This window comes from Beta vulgaris, chromosome 8, assembly GCF_026745355.1.
Source record: "Beta vulgaris subsp. vulgaris cultivar EL10 chromosome 8, EL10.2, whole genome shotgun sequence".
Classification (NCBI taxonomy): Eukaryota; Viridiplantae; Streptophyta; class Magnoliopsida; order Caryophyllales; family Amaranthaceae; genus Beta; species Beta vulgaris.
Genome location: NC_079209.1, coordinates 25,346,143 through 25,368,110, shown reverse-complemented (window position 1 = coordinate 25,368,110; position 21,968 = coordinate 25,346,143). Strand labels below are relative to the sequence as shown.

General features: G+C 36.7%; 3 protein-coding genes across 5 annotated transcripts; 2 read left to right on the top strand and 1 right to left on the bottom strand.

Annotated features, from left to right (window-relative positions):
* The first annotated feature begins 2,232 nt into the window (after positions 1 to 2,232).
* On the top strand, positions 2,233 to 3,088 carry LOC130589869 (uncharacterized). The gene is made up of 3 exons (XM_057391488.1): positions 2,233 to 2,390; positions 2,486 to 2,760; positions 2,902 to 3,088. The coding sequence occupies exons 1-3, from the start codon at positions 2,376 to 2,378 to the stop codon at positions 3,086 to 3,088; spliced, it is 477 nt and encodes a 158-aa protein (XP_057247471.1). The 5' UTR covers positions 2,233 to 2,375.
* Positions 3,089 to 3,111: 23 nt separating this feature from the next.
* LOC130589868 (uncharacterized) lies at positions 3,112 to 3,893 on the top strand. Its single transcript, XM_057391487.1, has 5 exons — positions 3,112 to 3,283; positions 3,376 to 3,445; positions 3,540 to 3,638; positions 3,716 to 3,808; positions 3,858 to 3,893. The coding sequence occupies exons 1-5, from the start codon at positions 3,183 to 3,185 to the stop codon at positions 3,891 to 3,893; spliced, it is 399 nt and encodes a 132-aa protein (XP_057247470.1). The 5' UTR covers positions 3,112 to 3,182.
* An 8,562-nt stretch (positions 3,894 to 12,455) lies between these two features.
* Positions 12,456 to 16,350, bottom strand: LOC104883801 (two-pore potassium channel 1). 3 transcript variants are annotated; one of them, XM_010668364.3, is made up of 4 exons: positions 16,209 to 16,350; positions 16,022 to 16,115; positions 12,942 to 13,872; positions 12,456 to 12,848 (listed from the first exon to the last, which is right to left on the bottom strand). In XM_010668364.3, exons 3-4 carry the CDS (start codon positions 13,838 to 13,840, stop codon positions 12,683 to 12,685), a joined length of 1,065 nt encoding a protein of 354 aa, XP_010666666.1. In that variant the 5' UTR covers positions 13,841 to 13,872; positions 16,022 to 16,115; positions 16,209 to 16,350; the 3' UTR covers positions 12,456 to 12,682. The 3 variants fall into 3 exon arrangements, with proteins under 3 accessions (XP_010666666.1, XP_048490461.1, XP_057247062.1); XM_048634504.2 differs by lacking the exons at positions 16,022 to 16,115; positions 16,209 to 16,350 and adding an exon at positions 15,249 to 15,990; XM_057391079.1 differs by lacking the exons at positions 16,022 to 16,115; positions 16,209 to 16,350 and having other exon boundaries at positions 12,942 to 15,989.
* Between the last annotated feature and the right edge of the window lie 5,618 nt (positions 16,351 to 21,968).

Here is a 21,968-nt window from a genome sequence, read left to right as displayed (position 1 = left end):
AACATATCATATATACTTAAGTTTATGTATTTATTGGTATATTTGATTGGTAGTACAACATATATAGGCAAGTTGGAACCAAAATTAGCCCTTTTTAGGCCATTTTGGGCCATTTTCTTCCCAAATGAATGAATATGGGTTGTTTCATGGTAGTTTAAGTTGTAAACATCTCTAACATATCATATATACTTAGTTTAATGTATTTATTGGTAGATTTGATTGGTAATACAACATATAGACAAGTTGGAACAAAAATTAGCCATTTTAGGCCATTTTTGGGCCATTTTCTTCCCAAATGAATGAATATGATTGTTTCATGCTAGTTTAAGTTGTAAACACCTCTAACATATCATATATACTTAGTTTAATGTATTTATTGGTAGATTTGATTGGTAATACAACATATAGACAAGTTGGAACCAAAATTAGCCCTTTTAGGCCATTTTGGGCCATTTTCTTCCCAAATGAATGAATATGACTTGTTTCATGCTAGTTTAAGTTGTAAACACCTCTAACATATCATATATACTTAGTTTAAGTGTTTTATTGGTAGATTTGATTGGTAATACAACATATAGGCAAGTTGGAACCAATATTAGTCATTTTAGCCTATTTTGAAAAACATAACATGTTTCACATTCCCGACGAGGTTCGATACAAGAAGCAATACTTGTCTGCTTGAACGTTAGATGGAAGGATTTTAAGAGCAAATTGGTATCTGGTTGGATAACAATGACGAGAGTTAGATCAAATAAAGAGAAGTTAGGTGATAGTCCGCCAAACGTATACAAGCACATCAAGAAGGAGGATTGGGCCACTTTCAAAGAAAAGATGATGTCAGATGATTGCTATAGTAATTATATATTCTAATTATTAACTTGGTTTTATTGATTTAAATAATATTATACTAACTTAATGTATTTTTTATTTTGAGAAAAAGCGAGAAAAGGCGCTTGAGAGCGCAAAGAAGAACATACATCATCACCACTTAGGTCAGAGGAGCTATGGAGATGCTAGAGAGTTGTGGAGGCAGGAGAAATTCGGTCCACCTAGTTTTGATTTTGGATCGTGTTCTAGTACACCATCCTCCTCGGTGTCCTCCAGTTTTAACCGGGGTGATGATTGGTGGTGCGCGATGCATAAGAAAGATTTAGTTACTAAACAGAGATTTATTCTAGCTGAGGGAACAAAAAAAGCAGCTGACAAATACGTATGTATATCATTATAATTAACTTTTAGTTTGACATGAATATTTTTTCATTTATTAACTACATTATTACTGTTAACTTGCTTTTTTTTTGGGCAGTTGGAGTACAAGGAGATGGAAGCCAAGGGTGAATTCATTCCGGTTCGTAACAGAGACGCCCTTTTTATGGCTCTTGGAGAGAAGCCAGATCATTCGGGTCGCTGTTATGGTTTTGGGGCCGTGAATGTTGGCTATAGCAAGGCTTTTGGGCACGTACCTCATACGCACTATAGGAGATCGAGTAAGGAACAAGAGGAGGCACTCATACGGAAAATGAGTGAAAGGTGGAGGGAGGACATCTCCACATATATGCAGAATGTGATGATTTCACAGTCACCTACACATCCACCTTCCGGGCCATATCCTTCACCATGTGCTGGGCCATCTCCTTCACATGTACAGCCACCTACTCAGTCACCTGGGCTACATTAGTTTTTCCCTTCACTATTTGCTTTGCCATCTCCTACACAGCCCACTCAGCCACCTATTCCGTCACATCCTTCACCATTTGTTGTGCCATCTCCTACACAGCCGACTCAGCCACCTATTCCATCGTTTGTTCCACCATCTACTTCACCATTTGTTGGGCCATCTCCTAGGCCATCTCCTGGGCCATATCTTGAGCCATCTCCTGGCCCATATGGCCATCTCCTGGGCCATATCCTGCGCCATCTCCTGGGCCATCTCCTCGGCCATCTCCTGAGGTAGCTACTTCACAGCCCACTCAGCTACGTACTCCACTATCTGGATTTTCCGACTCTCATTCTCCTCAGCTGAAGGTACATATAATTATTATATATACATGTGCTTTATACAAAAATTATTATATATACATGTGCTTTATACAATATTACGTGTTGCTGTTAGGACGAGGTTCCATGTCGATTGTATTTGGTAGATCAACTAGTGGAGAGACTTGTCTAGTGGCAGATGCATATTCTTATGCTTTTGATGAGACCACTACAGTTCATGGTCTAGAATGATGAATGATCACCTGAAAGTGAAAATTCATCGAATTATAGAGAAATATGGTCATTTGCCACTACCTGTTCCCGTCCCTGCATATGAGATCGACACTACAGCTACTGCTTTGGGTACTTGGGTGCAATGGCCAAAAAATTTAGCACAAATGTTAAGTGATGAGGTAATTGTTCATACAGGCCTCATTTTATGTAAAAATAATAGCTTTCAATTTAATAATTTCATAATCTTATGCGCGTTTTGAAAAATAATTATTAGGTTACACCGACACCTAAAAAACAAAAAGGGATTTCGGGGGAGGCTGTTAGATCTTCTAGCCAGTTGCATTCAGCCGGTTCGGCTTCTCAGTTTAGTCCAGTTATCGACGATCGATCGTTCTTGGACTCCCTCACTGAGGACTGCAGGGAGTTAGCAGATACGCTTGCCCTTGCCGTCGCAGACGATGATGCTGTTGGTGTTACCTTGCCGAGATCCTTGTTCCATTATTCGAGAGATGATGGCACCGCTTTTCTGACCAAGGAGGATATTGGACAGTTTTTGAGAGAAAAAATGATTAATATTTCTATTATCCAAGTGTACATGAGGTAACAATAATCAAAGTTATGATTTTTTTTAACATTTAATTATATGGTAGTTGTATTTTTCACATATAGTTTACTTTTGCCAATTTTTAGGGCTACGCAGTCGGACTTGGATGGATTTGGGGATGCTATTGGACGTGTTTGTTGGATGTGTCCGCAAAGCACCGTTATGGAGTCGCATTCATCATCAAAGGAGGTAACACAGTACATTGTGCATGCTATGGTTGGATGCGTCGATGTAGATGCTAGTATCATGTTCGCGCCAATCTTTCAAGAGTAATATTCTTTCTTAATATCTACAAATATTTATTGTTGCATGATATGTGATTTTTTAAGTAATTATTGTTGTTTAATCTTGCAATAGCCAACATTGGATGCTCCTTGTCATATGTCCCTTGCCCGGGATAGTTTATACCTTCGATTCTGCCAGCTTTCACAAACAGCGGAAGTTAAAGCTTAAATTGCCTATGATAGCGTAAGTTGATATATGTTTGATATACTTTAAATAAATTGAGATGTTAACATTCCACAATTAAGGACTAAATCAAACAATGTTGTGTTATCTAGTGCTTTTAGGAGGTTTCGGATGAGCGGCCACAAAGTTCGTCGAGAGAAGCTTTTGTGGAAATATGTTGAGGTATGTATTGATCGAATTGCTTGATTCAATTTAAAGCTTACTTTATTCTCATTATACGGTAAATTTTCTCATTTTCTTATAACTTTTGATAAAGTGCCCGCAACAACAAGGAGGCACGGAGTGCGGTTATTTTGTGATGCGGTACATTTTTGACGTACTCGCTTCATATTTTGGTTCGTTGGATATGGACAAAGTAAGTTCATATAATTATTCATTTCATATTTAATATATTTTAACTATTTGATGCTAACTTTGGTAAATTATTTTCAGGTTGCTCAAACCTTTACCAAAGATCCTTATACGGAGGATCAAATCAATGAGGTGAAGAATAAGTGGGCAAGATACTTTGTTGATGAGTGCATTGCGTAGGTTAGTTAGTTTATGTTAATATTCTTTGTTTTTCTAACTTTAGACGAACATATACATAATTGCAACTTGTACCAACTAACATTGTAGTGATGTATATATATATATATATATATATATATATATATATATATATATATATATATATATATATATATATATATATATATATATATATATATATATATATATATATATATATATATATGTTGGATTGCGCTAAATATTTTTGTTGGATTATTATGGAATTGTATTTATGATGTTGGTTCGGTTAAATATGATGTTGGTTTTTGGTTGAATATTGGATGATGTATGTTGGAGATCATGGTGGTTGTTTGATGGATTTTGGATTTGCTTGGATGGTGGATCTCGGAGATGTTATTGGTTGTTGTACAGGTTAATTCCCTATTATGGGTTTATCCAATTTCAAACGGAGCTCTGCCGAAATTTATGCAGAAAATTTATTAGCATATTGCTGCATAGCTTCATCAAGGTTGCATATATAGCTTCCTCATCACTAATGTATAACAAAAAAATATTTAAAAAAAAGTAATATTGCTGCGGTTTTGGGCCAGAAACCGCAGCAATATTGCTTTTTTTTTTAACAAAAAAGTAATATTGTTGTGGTTTCTGCCCAGAACCGCAGCAATATTACCTTTTCTGTAAACAAAAAGTAGCTTTTCTGAAATAAAAAGTAATATTGTTGCGGTTATGGGCCAGAAACCGCAGCAATATTACATGCCAGCAATGTTACATGCCACCAAAAAATTAAAATATTGCGGCGGTTTAAAACCGCAGCAATATTATTAAGAGTTCGTATTGTGTCGGACTCGTCCGACACAATATTCTCGTCGGACGGTTTCAGATAGTCTTCATTTTTTTTCAGTTAGTCTTCTTTTTGTTCAGTTGGTTTTCAATTTTTTTTTCAGTTAGTCTTTTTTTTGTTCAGTTGGTTTTCAATTTTTTTTTTCAGTTAGTCTTCATTTTTTTCAGTTAGTCTTCATTTTTTTTTTCAGTTAGTCTAAATGAAAGTAACTTAGGTCCAAATGAAAGTAACTTAGGTCTAACTGAAAGTAACTTAGGTCTAACTGAAAGTAACTTAGGTCTAACTGAAAGTAACTTAGGTCAAACTGAAAGTAACTTAGGTCTAACTGAAAGTAACTTAGGTCAAACTGAAAGTAACTTAGGTCTAACTGAAAGTAACTTAGGTCTAAATGAAAGTAAGTTACCTCTAAATGAAAGTAACTTAGGTCTAAATGAAAGTAACTTAGGTCTAACTGACAGTAACTTAGGTCTAACTGAAAGTAACTTAGGTCTAAATGAAAGTAAGTTAGGTCTAAATGAAAGTACCTTAGGTCTAAGTTATCGTTTCAGTTAATTTTCTTATTCTTTCATTTAACAACTAACTAAAAAAAACAAAAAAAACTAACTGAAAGCAAAACTCGGAGTCGAAGAAGTTGCGGCGGATGTTGTTGTTGTTGTTACGGCGGTTGTTGCAGAGTTTACGTAGATGTAATCTCCATCGTTGGTATGATCATGATGATGATCAAAATCATGTGAATGTAGTGTAAGTGTAGTTGTGGAAGTACTAGCACAAGTTGTTGAAGAGGTGAAATCTGAGGCATCCACATCAGTAGAGTCATTATTAAGATGAAGGGTGGTGTTGGAGAAGACATAACTGTGATTATTGTCAACTATTATTAATGAAGGTGGGGAGAATACCACGGGAAGAGAAGAGAAGGAGGAGGGAGAAATTTTAGTATTGGGTTGGGCTCGTCTGACCATAACTTATGGTCAAACGGTCTGACCCAATACTTTCACTATTATTAATACCTAGTGCTGCCCCCTGAATTGCTGCGCGCCCAAAACCGCAACAATAGGGCAATTTTTAACCGCAGCAAGTAGCGTTTATTCTACTAGTGACAACAACAATAACAACGCACAACCACACAAACAACCAACACAACCACACCAACAACCAAAAAAGTACCATAGACAACAACATAATAGCAACAATAATAATAACAACAACAACGTAACAACATAATTACAACAATGCTAACAACAGCGCAGCTACAACAAGAACAGAACAATAACAACAATACAACCGCACAACCAACATCAACCACCACAACAACCACCGGAACTCCTTTTAATTAAACTATACTCCATAATTTAAACTCCTAATTATAATCTAAATGTAAATTAGGCTTGAATCACTAATTAAGAATTCTGAAATTAAAAACAATGACGTAAATTTACCTCTGCTCTATTAGGTGCAGCGAAGAACAGGGCATAGAGGGGGGTTTCAAGACTTTGACGGCGAGCACCATCAACCACAACAACAGCGACACCAATGGCTGAACACAACCGACGACAGTGACGAACTATAGCGGCAGCACAAGGGAGGAGGGACAAAACAAGAGGACCATACAGACCTCCGACGAGCTAAGAGACGGTCGAACAGCGACGCATACGGGAAGAGATTCGACGAAGCTAGCGGGTCGTGGTGCGACGCGGGTCCGTTAAGGCGGCGAACTGGCGGTACGATACAGGCAGCAACGAACACAAACACGAACACGAACACCACAACACGAGAGAAATAGGAACAGGGGCTGCAAAGTGCAGCGTATGTCTCCGACAGCCTCAAAAAACTTCAGCGAGGCAGGAGGGTAGAACTCCAGCAACATCCGACGAGATGAGAGAGGAAGAAAGGGTTTTAGGGGTTTGGGTTCTCACGGGGAGAGAGAGAGGAAATGGGGTTTGATTTCTTTGGGGTTTTTTTCAACCGACCAACGAAAATGGGGAGGTAAATTGGTTTTGTTATTTTGCACAATAAGCGACAAATAATAATAATAATAATAATAATAATAATAATAATAATAATAATAATAATAATAATAATAATAATGATAATATTATTAATAATAATAATAATAATAATAATAATAATAATAATAATAATAATAATAATAATAATAATAATAATAACTACATAGAATTAATATAACAAGACAAAATAATTCATACTCCAAATCAATTAAAATAAAATTTTTCGGAACATAATTAACTTAGTAATTATATTTAGCTTTTAAATAAACGCTCTTAAAAACAGGACTATTACATCCAGCCTCTGTCATTTGATTCTACCCCTGAAACCAAGACGCAGTTACTCCGTCAAAGACAGTAAGGACCCTCCAGACTTGGGGCATTATCTGTCCTGAGCTAACTTGGGAGGCTTGCAATAGATCCCTGACTACGAGGAAAAGGGTAGCCTGCGAACTATCATAAAAGGGAATTCATATAGCAATAACCAGTCGTCGGGACAAACCTCCAGACGCTCATCGGGCTCAACGTTTCTCAAGATCGTGTCTGTGGGTAAATTTCCTAAGTTTAGGAATTTCATAAGTCATCTTCTAACACGGTTGATTGTTCATCATCAATTTAGTTTTTCGATTCTACTATATTTTATTTTGCCTTAGCTTTCTCGTGACTCTTAGCATAATTTCTAACACTAAGCCCACTTGGAGCCATTAATTCAAAAATAGGCAGTCAAATTCACAAAAATCGGAGCTAAGAGCAGCGGAATTTATCTGGTAGAGAAAGGCGATTCAGCCGAAGTGTTTGAAAGATTTTTGAGGAGAGAGAGTATTGCGTATGGCTTTAGATCAATTGGCACAACTTTTTGTACCAATTGATGTGATAATTAGCATGGAATAGATAAATATTGCCGAAGTTAAGTTATTGTCTTTAATTTCTTATCTTTTGCGTTATCCTCATTGCAACAATTGAGGGAAAACTGTATGGCTAACATTTACAGAGTGACGCTGACACAATGATTAAATGACGTTGACGCAATCAGTAGGGAGATGGCGTTAGGACTGAGTTAAGAGGTTAACGGCCCTCGAACAATTAAGCAAACGTGGTTGCTATTCAGTTGTTGAATTATCGTTTGGGTCTAGAATCAAACCTAACGACAAGAGAATATGGAGATCAACATTTAAAAAATATATAATTGATGCTTAAGATGATAATAATAATAATAAGTTTTTTCCAAATAATAATAATAAGTTATTTCCTAGTAATAATAATAGCAATAATAATAATAATAATAATAATAATAATAATAATAATAATAATAATAATAATAATAATAATAATAATAACATAAAGCTATGATAAAAATAGTAATAATACAAATAATAATAGTTTTAGTAACAATAACTATGATGACACTTAGTCAATTACTCTTAGTCAACTCGTGTGTGCGATAAATAGCTATGATGAAATGAAAACAATAACAATAATAAACATAAATTAATTATAAGAAGCAATTACTATCAACTCAATGAAATTCATATAAGTTATATCGTTACACAATAAGTTCACTTAAATAGATATAATCTAACTATTACATAATTGGGTAATAGTTGTATACGTAACACTATAAGAAGTATAGCTTGATAAGTAAAAGTATACGTATACTATAACACATCAATATAATCATAGTGTCATACTATAATTCACATAAATGACTATAATCAAAACATTAATTAAGCAAGTAATAGTTGTATAAGTAATCCAAGTATAGTTTCAAAAGTAATGACCTTAGAGCAATATAGCTTGTATAACTATTTATTTGGTTAGCATTTGTGCTCATTATATTATAAATATTCAAGATAATTTCTCATATATTTATATGATTCGTTTATTTGTTTTATGATATGAATTTTTGTTATTTCCTAATTAATTTATGATAAATGAGACTATGAGATAATTGACACGAGCATATATCGATTAAATGAAAATATTAATTACTACTATAAATAATTAAAATTATTATTTAAAAATGGGGACGTTGATATGAGATTTGGGGTTTAACTTTTGGAGTATATATAGGTTTAGTTGTTTGGGATAATAATTCAATAATTTAGTATGATTATTTGTTTTTTTAAGGCAAAATCCAATACCAACTAAGGGAAAAATCTAAACCGTTTGATCATTAAAATCAATGGCACATAAAAAAACATTACAAAGCACACGGATCATAAATATTAACCGTTAGATACAAATCATAAACCAGATTGAACCGTTAGATTGTCTCTCAGCCCATCTCCATATAAAAGATCAAAACCCTAGTTCCTTCCTCTCTGAGCCACCAAGTCCCGTTTCTCTCACCTTCAATTTTTTTTTTTTCTCATCTCCCCACACCTACATTCTATCTCATTCTCTCTGCATTCACCTGGTGTTATATCTCTCCTCTCTAAACTTACCTTTGTTTTCTCTGTCCATCTCAGGCTTTGAATCTTTGTTTTTTATGGCGAAATCGCAAACTTAAGCGGAAAACCAAGTCGGATCCAAAGCGAAGAAATCAGACCCAAGTAGTTGATGTTTTTGTCGTGAAAATCTCAAGAATCGAGGTTTTCGAATATAATATATATGTCTTAGTTTTACATCTGGATTATAAGATAATTATAGGTCTTATCAGGTTTATGTAGATTTAGAATTTATAAGGTTTTTTTGGTGATTTTTATCTTTTATGTTTTAGATCTTGTTTTCAGGAGAACTCTGAATTTCTATTATTAATTTTACATCTTCTGTAATTTATTGTTATCATGTATTTGTTCATCGTTGTAATACATCTAGAGACTATATGGTGGAAGTTATAAAATATTCCTTCATCTCTTTCTTTATTTTGATTTCGTTTGTTTGTAAAGTTTCGAGACTCAATCTTTCTTTAATTTGTAATTCTGAATTTATATTTCTAATAATGTGAGATTTGAGAATTTAGATTTTAGGTGTTGGGTGATAAAAAAACATAGGCTTCAATTTGATTATAATTTTCGAATTTCTTGCTAGGTTGTTGAATTGAAATGAGTTAGTGCGTACAACTTGTATAATTGTATAGCTAAGAAAGGAAAGAAAATAAAAAAACAGAGCAATTGCCGGAACATTTTTGGTTTTGTTTTAGTTATTTTATCTTGATTTAGAGTAGTATTAGTATAGTGATAGAGTAATTTGCAGGGACTTGTTTAGTTCAAAGTTTGGGACATTAGTTTGATTTCATTAATTATGTCCATAACTCAATAGATAACACTATAAGAGCCATAGAAGTGATAAACAAAACTACAAAGGGGTCATGGCTTCTGCTGAATTTTTTCGACAGGTGGGTTTTTTCGATCGTTTACAAATAAACGCAAACCACTGAACCAACACAACATAAGGTAAAAGTTTGCTGGGCCAAAAAAAAAAGGGACAGAAAAAGGAGAAAAAGTGTGAAATAGTATGTTAAAAGACATTGTTAAGATTGTTATTTGAATGTAGTGATTTATTTTTAATAGATATAGTAATTGAAAATTGAAATCACTTGTTTTTATCTCTGTCTAGTTATTAAGGTGTCATGTCATTGCACGTCAATAATATAGGTAAATTAAAAATTATGAAATTAGGTGTTACATTTTGAAACAGTTTAGTTTGAGTCTTTGAGACAATTGTATTCTATATAGTTTAAAATTGTTTGATTCGGTTTAGCTTAAAATAATTTTATTCAATTTTATGCAGTTCAGTTAAAAAACAATTAGATTCAGTTCAGTTAAAAACAGTTTTATTCAGTTTGATTCAGTTCAGTTAAAAACAGTTTGAAACAGTTTTCAGTTAAATTCAGTTCATTTTCAGTTCAGTTCAGTTTACATTGGTTTTTCGTTCAGTTAATTTCAGTTTGGTATGTTTTCAGTTGAGTTTCAGTTCAGTTAATTGCAGTTTACTTTAATCTGATTGACTTATCGGTTTTTAACATTTCAGTTATGGGTCAATTAAGTTCAGTTTATTCAGTTCAGTTAATCACCAGTTTGCAGTTTAACCATCGGTTTTCAACCAAACTGACAGCACTAGAATTGTCAACAAAAATGTTTTACAAAATCTCCAAAAAAAAAAAAAGTCTGTTGAGAAAGGCAAGTTACACGCTGCTTTTCAAAAAAAATTTAAAGGAATTTTTTTATTTTCAAAATCGTGGAACCATGGCAGCAGCATAGGCTGCCTTCCACGCCGGCCATGCCTAGAAAACGAACGACCAGAACATCCAGCCACTTCAAGCGACCTCACCGGTAACTCGCGAGTCCTTTCCTCCCCGAGCTGACGCCGGACGCCGGCATTTTTACCTTCGGTAGTAGGCAGCGCGCTGCTCCACACGTCGAATGTGCGTCGCGCATGGCTGCCGCCACCTTCTCTCTCGCGGATTGCCCAACCGCCAGTTTCGTTACCCTCGTCGAATTTTTGCCGGCAGACCACCGGAGCAGCCACCAGCCGTGGCTTCTCTTCTTCCTCCATCCTTCAATTTTTTTATTTTATTTTTATTTGAAGGAAACTAAAATTACCACCTTTTGCAAAATTAATTTAAAGATCATAATTAAATTAAACATAAACTCTTTTATGGCTAATTCAGAAAAATAATTTAAAATCTCCATTGTAATTAATTTTAGCGTTACTCACATAAATTAATCTCTAATTCATATAAAACGCTTTTCACAAGAAATAATTTGCATACATCAAAAATTTTAAACATGAAAATCAGATTAATAATATGAAATTAATATTCAAAATTTAGAGATCTAAAATCATATTTTAAATTTCGAAATTTAGGGTTGAAAGGTAAAAAATTTTGGCCACTTCTATTGAAAAATTAAGTAATTAAATCTTTATTTAATCAATTTCATTAATTATTCAATCCATAATTCAATTCCTCCCCTTAATCAAATTAAAATTACCCATACACATCAAAATAAATCTAATAAAAAACTATATGCAAGAGGCTAAAACTGATACCATTGTAGGATTTAAGTACTATAAGCGGAATTTTATAAATCATATTCATAAGCACTTAAACAGGATCACATGCATATATATTCAAGGATCACATAATAGTTTAGAATTAACCCTTGAAGCGTAATTTTCACAAAGCTCTTCGAGATCCAGATTTAGAAACGCAATTGAGGTTACCCTACTAGGTCTACCAATCCAAATCAATGCTCCACAAATGCTAGTTGAAAGGAAGATGTATTTTTCTATTTCTTGGAGCAGTATTACATAGCTTTTGAAAAGAGAGAAAAAAGGAGAGAGAAAATAATAAGAGAAATTGACTGACTTATTTTCTAATTCCCCCACATAATTATAGAAACAAATTAGGTTAGAAATCCTCTCCTTTTCTTTCTCTTTGACCGGCCACCCCTAGAGTCCTTCATGGGCTCTAGGTCTTTCTTTTGTTGATCCAGATTGTGTAAGTATGACCTCGTAGGATCCATCTGATTAGGCTTCGGGTTTATCATTCATTAAACCAAAGTTCTATAGCATTCTCTAGCAAGACGTATAGACAATCCAATTTAATGAATTTATTATTTCCATAATATGATCCATGTAATATTTAGTAATTGCATTAAAATCGAGGACATAATTCATTCACTAGTTAAACTTGATTTAGTGCTCGTTTACTTGATTGAGTATTAATACCATCTTTATAGAAGCTGCAGCACACTTGGCATCCGACACTGCCTACATTAAAGTTTTTTTTTTTTTTTTTTTTGGTTAACACATTCAAGTTTAGTTATCACATTATATTACATAGTAGTATGTATACGAACAATATGGTAACTAAGATTAAATACACATGGGATTATATTGGATACATTTCAGCAGGCTAGATCCAATGTGGATTATAATCATGCCTTTTGAAGAAAACCATGATTGAAGCGTGGTTCAGTACAAATTCCAGAACACAATAATCTAGAAACTATGCCCAAAGTACCTATGTAAAATTGCTATCACTGAACAACTTACTGAACATTTGTATGTAAATCAAGGTCCCTTCCCTTGACAAGCCTATTTTGTCAATCGTGGAGATGACTGAGCCAAAGTTATATCAGCAGCAGATACTGTTCCTGACTGATCAACATCAAGCTCTTTAAATTCTACCATTACAAGTGAAAGATCTTCCTCTGTAATTTTGCCCATCTCTTTCAGCTTATACAAAGCAAATTCAGCAGCACTGCAGGTAAAAAAAGATCCAAAAATTAGAATAAAGTTACGGAACAGCTAAACAAACGGTACATGTTGGATAGAGGGTTAATTTTCTACTTACTCAACAACTCCATCGTCGTCGAGATCAGCTGCCTCTATATCAAAATTAGTCATACGTCTAGTAAGCACACGCTCAATCAGATGCTTCTGTCTCTTTTCAGTGCTTAATTCAGCAAGACATAGGAAAAATTGTGCCACAAACATAGTTCCGGTCAAGATCCACAGGACTCCAAAAATACGACCTCCCAATGAACTGAAACTTGGGGAACCGTAACCCAGGGTAGTGATGGTAGCACACACGCAGTAAAACGCCTCAAAAAAACGCACCTTCTCAACAAATCTGAGAAAGAGAGTTCCACTTAATAAGATTACCAAGAGAAAAACAAAAACCAAGGCACATTTATGTTGGGTTTTTTTTGTTTGAGTTTTCCTCATAATGTCACTAGGACCAAGTTCTTCATAACTAAACGCTCTAACAAGCAGCGCCTCCTGCTTCTCGACAAGATAATCTGTTGCCTCACTTAGGATCAATCCAACCAAAGCCAGCCCTAGGAAGACGTAAGCAACAGCAAAGAGCTTTGCAAGGTCACTTCTTGGGGCTAAGTCTCCATACCCAGCTGCAGTCATTGTTATCACACAGAAGTAAAGAGCATCTATTATAGCATTTGTCTTTTCACCAGCGATTTGATGTCTGATCAGATAAAAACAAACAACCCCAGCACTCAGGTAAATAATCAATAATGCAGCAACTTTTCTGAGACTCGGATGAATACTTTTCAACGAGGGTTCCGGACTTATTGCGGAAGCATCGCCATTCACTTCTTCGGTATGCTCTCTGACAAGCGGAGCACTTCTTGCACGGCGAAATCTTCTTCTCTTCGCAGCATCCTTAAGACGGCAGTTTTCCTTTATAGATTTAAAGGATACTGGCAATACAACTTTTGAGTTGTCACTGGCCATCAGGTAAGTTAATAGTAACAATAATTGATTGCCTACATAGCATCAAAAGCACAAGTATTCAACTTCACAAATTGCAATTCCAAATGATTTTCGTATCTTGGGAAAGGTAAAAAACGGTTGAATACACCAGGATAGCCACTTTCTCCATTACCTTGGAAGTATAATTACTCGTCACGGTTTCACACTTCCAAACAAAAAGTAAAATGCAAAAACTAATTCTCACTCTTAGCGAATGTTATTTCAAAAGAAAAGACAAGACAAACACATACTGGCACAAATGCATTGGGATCACCATAAAAACATATTCTTTAGCATTTTATAAATGATAACGTGGCTGTAGAAGACAAAATTATCTGGTATTACAGCAGTCTAACCACTTAACAAGAATGTTTAGACAGGTTAGCTTACACGATCATTCAAGAGATTATATACCACCACTGGAAGAGGTACCAATGTCCTAAGGATACCACCTGGGACTGGCAGCAGGTGTGGAAGACAAGAGATTTGTTCGAAGATGGTTACTAGAAGAATACTTGGAAAGTAAATACAGAAGTGTACACCATGGCTAGTGGATATGACTGGTTGAGCTCTCAACACTCAAGGGTGGACGGGCACATCTGGGTTTGGAACAGATTCAATGTTCCAATACACAAATTTACATGGTGGCTGACTTGTTGGAACAGGCTGAGAACCATGGATGTTCTGAAGAGATATAAAGTCCTTGAGCAGGACAATTGTCCTCTATGTTATGATCACTCTGAATGCAGCACTCACTTGTTTTTGGATTGCCTCTATAGTAAAAAATGTTGTATTAAGCTCAACTGTTCTGTTGATTTTTCCAGTATTCCTGCTTGTTACACCTGGCTCAACTCCAACCAGGGTCGTTTTAAAAGGCAAGCGGTGCAGAGTTGCATTGCTGCTCTTTTTTACCACACTTGGCATCAAAGAAATTTGGCTAGTTGGCTCAATTATGTAAATGCTCCGGATTATCTAATAGATAGCATCAAAGGTGAGGAATATCATACAGTCATTAGTATTGTTCTTAGGAGTGCTAAGAGCAGCAATATTAGATTGTTGAACTCTCTGTTTAACCATGTTTCTTAGGTCCTCTTTGGACCTTTTTTGGCCTGGTGTGGCTGTTTTAGCGAATTGGTGTTTCTAACGGTTTGTTGGTTGGCTTTTGAGCTTAAGATCTCTCCTTTCTATAAAAAAAAAAATAAAAAAAAAATGATCCTAACCCAACAAAAAAGCTTTATTTCTTTTTGATCCCCTACCTCCAGTAAATATTATGGAGGCAAATTATAACAACCATGATAAATCCTGAGTTATAAGCTCATATATCGATCCAACAAGGAAAAATGGACAGAAATAATCCAACCTTTGGCTCATTAGCCGAAGATACTCTCACCTTTGAATTATTCCATAATAATCCCACCTTTGATCTCTATGACCGGTAACTGGTTGAATGGGTTGTTACAGAACAACTCAAACCTAGTTCACCACCATTTCCCATCTACTTCACCACCGCTAGTCCGCCACCTACCATCTCCTCCCTTCCTCTTCCACCTTTTTACCCACTATTGCCACGACCACAACAAAACCACTACACAAAACCCCACACCCAGCCACGAATCTCAAGCCACCCGGCCATGGTCGCTTCATTCTTTGCCTAATCAGCATGATCGTGGAATTGAAGCGAAAGAAGAGAGGCGAGGTGGGAGGAGAGAAAGGATGTGAGAGGATTGGTGTTGATGTTTCTTTGTCTCTATTTTTCGTTGGTGTTGTTGCCCCATGGTGTTGTGATTGTTTCTTGTTGTTGTCTGAAGTCTGAACAGATGAGAAAGAGTGGCAGCGATAGTATGGTTGGTCTGTGGTGGGGTAGAAGGGAGACATGAGGGATAGTGGTTTGTGGTCATTTGTGTAGCTCGTCGTGGGTGTGGCTGGGTTGGTTGGGTGTCTTGGTGGTCGTGGGTTTTTATACCAATCACCAACTTCTTTCAACAGGTCAGAGACTAAAATGACCAAAATCAAGTGAAACAATGATGAAAGTTTTGTCTTGAAAGAGCCACAAGGCCCACAACTAAACGCAACACTATCAACAGCAAGTCTTTTCTCTAACTAAACAGATAAATTTGAGCATAAACAACCAAATTCAGAGGAAAAGAAACAGAACTGTCTTACCTAGTTACAATGAAGCTTTGGTCCAAGAACAGTTTCAGCTTGTTGGACTCATGGTATGATCGAACAAGAAACTTTGAAATTATGACAATGAAATCTATGGAAAAAGAAAGAAGAAACAATACAGTTTAGAAGGGTAAAGTAAGATACTCCCTTAGTACTAAAGTCAGTGAAACACTCCTGAACTAACCTGGGGATTCGGTATTGCGTTGATTGCAGGCTCAAACTCGAATATAAAAATGTGCACTTCACCCCTCACACAAAAAAAAAAAAAGGAGTATGTTCACATGCTTGTGATTCCCCGAAAAAATGCAATAACCCGGTTAACCCCAAAATACAATAAAAGAGTGAAGAGGTACAGCCCCTGTCATTTCTCCATACTTGCTCGTCAATAGTGATGGGGTAGGTGTCGGCATTACTTTAATGCGACTATGAGTGCTTTAATTTTGTGCCAGTGTGGACTACCATAAGTTGAGATTGCTTTAGCAAAATTTTCTAGTAATAAAGGCTCATTGTGAAAGCCAACTACTCCATGTGGACCTCCCGCAATAAAAGAAAATTATTCAAAATTAACGGGGAATTGAGCTCAGTGATTATTTCATACCTTTTGGTTCCCTCACCTACTTAGATGCCATTTCTCCTTTTCACTCAGAGCCTTATGGTACTGAATCTCATGAGGAAGAAAATCTTTTCTTCAAGAACCCCCCAAACTCTCCAGCTTTAGACTTCTCGCTTCCTTGCAAGAACTCTTTCGATCCGCTAGGGCTAGATGTAACTTATGAATCTCCCATGCAAAACCCTACTGAAATTCTCAAGGATAATCTCGAGGAGGTAAATTCCTTTCCAATATGTCATGAAAAACATTCGTGCAACAATTCTGGGTCCTTTTGTCCTTTGTGTGTGGCTAATGAACACGTGCTCCCAAGTCAAAAACAGAAGAGGAAAGCTAGGACCACTTCTCTCTCCTTTTCGGATTGGGACGAACTCGGCAAAATTGTCGACGATGCCCCTAGAGCCCCACCTGTCAAGCTTACCCCTCATAAAGAAAGTCAGTCAAAGCAAGCTAGGGAATACCCCTATAAATTCGCTGAAAATATTTCCTTCTCCGCGAACTCTTCGTCTGATTCTCACTCTATTTTGCAAACTCCCCCCAACACACCAAGTTCCCCAAATTCCTTCAGCTCGGCCCTTTCTGATATTCCTCTCGAAGACTGGGATTACGAAGTTGAAACTATGGATCTTAATCCTTCTCTTCCTAAAGTTACCCAAGTTGAGGTGTCTGGTAAGAATACTCCGACTTCTGGACGGGTGATTAAGAGAAGAAAGAAAAGGGATTGGGAACCCAGAGCTATCCTTTCTCAGTATCTTCAAAGGTTCAAAAAAGAAGCTCAAAAAATTACTGCTCAAAAGTTGTTCGACCTCAATCTTCCTCCTTCAGAAGACCTATCCAGCTCAATGAAACCAAAGAGAATTGAAGAAAACAAAAGGGAAAGGCACACTGAAATTCGGGCTCAGTGATGAGGACTTCATGGACGGAAACTTACAGAATGCTGAAAGCTCCCACTCACCCCGTTTCAAGGGTTCTAGGGCGAAAGGATTTGGTATGCTGAAGAAGATGACCCAAGGTGCAGCTGACCAACAGCCTTCTGTTCAGATATGAGTCTTCTTAGTTGGAACTGTAGGGGGCTTAAAAACCTTAGCTCCAAGAATTTAGGTTTTATTTCCAGCATAGCTAGTTCTTGTAAGCTTGATTGTATTTTTCTTTCGGAAACTAAGAGTCAGGTAGCTTCTTTAGAGCCTTTTTTCAGAAAATTGGGGTATCAAGGTTGTAAGGGGCATGATTCGGAAGGTTGTAGGGGGGGTCTTTTTCTTTGTTGGTCTAAGAGTGTAGTAGTCTCTATTATCAGTTCCTCAAAAAATTATGTATGCTGTAGTATATCTGATGTAGCTGGAAATGAATACTATGTGGCTTTCGTTTACGGCTCGCCTTTCTTAGTTGACTGTGATGAGGTGTAATCTAATCTCACAGCTATAATGAACAATAATAAGGGGAAATGGTTGTTAGTTGGAGATTTTAACCAAGTGGAAAACTCTAATAAAAAACTAGGGGGGTCTCGGATGTTAAAGGGCGCGACGCAATTTTTGGATTGGAAACTTACGAATAATCTTCTGGATTTACCCTACCATGGAGTGAACTATACATGGACAAACAATCGATTAAATGCAGATGCAATTTACGAGCGCATAGATAAGGCCTTCTGCAATCCGGATTGGAAGGATGATTATCCAGAAGCCTCTGTTTGGAACCTCCCCATTCTTTTGTCAGATCATAGTCCAATAGTGCTTCAAACTCTCCCACCAATAAAAGAAAAGAGGAGACGACCTTATCGCCTAGATGCTTGGAGTCTCCATCATCCAGATGTGTGCGAAATCATTAAGAATGAATGGGAAGGGGTCCAGGAGGGCTCTCCTTCCTTCGTGCTCCAAAGAAAATTGCAAGGCAGTCTAAGGAGAATTAGAAGTTGGTGTCTTTGTTATAAACAATCTCATAACATCAACTGGGTAGACATTAACAATAAACTTTCGGATCACCAATTGGGAATCTCTTCACACCTCCAAGCAGATAGTGACCAAGAGAGTCGTAATCAGGTCTTACTATCCATTGACACAAAAACTGAATACTGCAAGCAAAGAGCAAAGTCTAGGCGGGACGAATTCGGAGATAAAACGTCAGCGTTTCTATAAGAGTGTCAAAGGGCGGTCCGCGAGAAATGAGATTAGAGCTATCAAAAATGAAGAAGGGGCCTGGATTACAAATCAAGCTCAGATTAAAAGTCTCTTCCTTGAAAGCTTCAAAGAAATTTACAAATGTGAGGAAAGTGGCGGGGAAAGATTACAAGTCAATGATCCTTTCTTCTCTCCAGTGTTTTCGCTCTCCCAACACCACATTGACCTTCTCAATATGCCTTTTTCTATGGAAGAGATCAAAAAGGCGTGCTTCAGTTCTAAACCTCTTAAGTCTCCAGGTCCAGATGGTTCCCCTCCAATTTTCTTTCAAAAAAACTGGGACATTGTAGGCTCGGACGTTCTCGATAGAGTGAACTCCTTCCTCACATCAGGGTTCTTGCTAAGAGAGCAGAATCGGACTTTTATCACGCTCATTCCTAAGAAAGATAGACCGCAAGAAACGAAGGATTTCAGACCCATAAGTCTTTGCAATTCTTCCTACAAGATTATAGCGAAAACTCTTGCTAATCGTCTTAAGCAAATCATGGGAGATATTGTGGATAAATATCAAAACGCCTTCGTCCCGGGAAGGCAAATGTCGGATAATTGTTTTGTTTCTCATGAAATAATTAATTGGGTTAAGAAGAGGAAAAAAGGAAATAGCTTTGCTGGAATCCTAAAGGTGGACCTTAGCAAGGCTTACGATAGAATCAAGTGGGATTTTATGGAAGTTATGCTAAGAAGGATGAACTTTCCGGAGAATTGGGTGGGGTGGATTATGCAATGTATTTCCACTGTTTCCTACTCAGTGTTGGTTAACGGTGAGCCTTCGAAGGTCTTCTTTCCTTCTGCGGGCCTGAGATAAGGAGATCCCCTCTCTTCTTACATCTCCATTCTCTGCATGGAAGTCTTATCGAGAAATCTTTCAAATTTGCAGGATACGAAAGAGTTAGTGGGTCTGAAGATTGCTAGTTTTGCCTCAAAGATTTCACACCTCTTCTTTGCGGACGATGCTCTTTTCTTTTTCAAAGCAAACCCCAAAAACTGCTGGGCAATAAAATCGATTCTTGCTACCTTCTGTGAGAAATCGGGGGAAATGATCAACTTTGATAAGTCTCACGTGGTGTTCAGTCCTAACACACCCCTTGAATTCAGGAAGATTATGAGGAAGCCTTTGGGGGTGTTGGATAAGAGCAAAATCGGTTCATACTTAGGTTGTCCTATGGAGGTGGATGGCAGAACCACTTCAGTTTTCAAGGATATTGTTACCAAAACAACCAATAAAATCCTTTCGTGGAAATTCACTTGTCTTTCCCAACCGGGCAAGCTTATCTTGATAAATACCATTTTAACTGCCTTGGCTTCAAACATCATCTCTATTTACCTTCTCCCAAAAAACATCACCAGGAAAATCACTTCCTTGCTATGGTGGTCATCTTCAATGGATAAGAGACCCATATACTGGAGAAAGAGAGAGTTGCTAGAGAAGCATAAATTTGAAGGAGGGTTAAGCTTCAGAAACATTGAGCATGTAAATAAGGCTTTACTGTTCAATCAAGCGTGGAGAATACATAAACATAAGGATTCTCTAGTACATACTTTGTATGTAGCAAAATACAAAAAAGATCCTTTATCTATGGTTATGGAAAATGAATCTCCAAAGAACTGTTCTTTTGCTTTCCAAAGTCTCTTTGGAGCTTGTAAAGCCTACAAGGAGGGTCTCTACAAGAAATTGGGAGATGGGCGATCGATTCGCATTCATCAGGATAGGTGGCACCCTCCTGTTGATCCTAAACCCAAAATCCAAGTGAATCAACCCTCGAATCCACAATGCTTCTGGGTTTCAGACATGATGGATCAAAATAGAAGATGGAAACCTTCTCTCATCTGGAATTTGTATTCATTAGAAAATGCAAGAGAAGTTCTTGCTACCTACATCCCACAGCATGAATCTCAGGATGAAATAGGGTGGAGGTATACCAAATCAGGGAGTTATTCGGTTAAATCAGGGTACTGGTTTTTGAATGGAGGAACTAAAGATATCGATTCAAGTAACAACACGTGGAGAGATCTTTGGAGGTCGGACCTCTTTCCGAAATAGAAATTCTTTCTATGGAAAATCTTCCATAAAGCTCTGCCAACAACTGAAAATCTTGCCAAGAGACAAATTGTCGGCATCATAGGGACTTGTTCCCTCTGCAACATGAAGAACGAAACTCTAGAACACTTGTTTAGAGATTGCCAGATTTCCCAAAGAATCTGGAACAGTTCTTTAGGAATTGTTGCTTCGAACGGTCATAATCTGAGCATTCAGGAATGGATTAAGAATTTTTTGAACTTTTTCAAGAAGAGGAAGGATGAGGAGGGGAAAGAAATGGCAATAGACTTCATATCGACAATATGGGGTATTTGGGTACACAGGAATGAGATTATTTTCAAGGGAACCACTGTCAATCCAGGGAGAATACTGACCATTATCAGAGATCACTCATGCAGAGCTAAGCGTAACAATTGCGATATTATGGGAAGAGCAGGTTCCAAAACTCCAATTTCTACCGGAAACGCTACCAGAACGGTTGAGTGGACGATAGGAGACAAGGATACTACTAATATCCAAACAATAGTAGTAGATGGCGCATGGAAGAAGAATACAAGGACGAATGAGTGGCAAGCTGCAATAGCTTGGAAAAATCTTAATGGAGATGCAAGCGAGGAGTCAGCTATGAAGATCTTTGCCAATTCTGCAGAACAAGCCGAAGCGTATGCAATTTTAAAAGCGGCTTCAGATATGGCATGGAGGTCAGCGGGGGTTATCATCAAATCGGATAATAGGGAAGTTATTATGGCTCTCAAGAGTAAAGATGGCACGAACAAGAATATTGATAGTATAGTTAGAGATATTCGGAAAATAGCCACAAATTTTATGTTCTTTTCATGTTGTAAAGCTAGTAGGGAAGAGGTGAAATTAGCTCATAATCCGGCTATTCAAGCAAGAAGCAGCTAATCCTCTTTACTACTGTTTATTGTTGGTTTTACCCTTTGTCAAAAAAAAAAAAGTTTTAAAACAATTGAAATAAAAATGTCTTGAAGGGTGAAGTAAGAGTTACGAGTTTTCAACTTACTTTAGATCTTTTTTGTTTTCTATTTCTTCCGTCATTTGAAGGATTGTGTCGGCAGCCACAATCGAATTGAGAGCAAAGTCATGATTTGAATTGTGTATTGT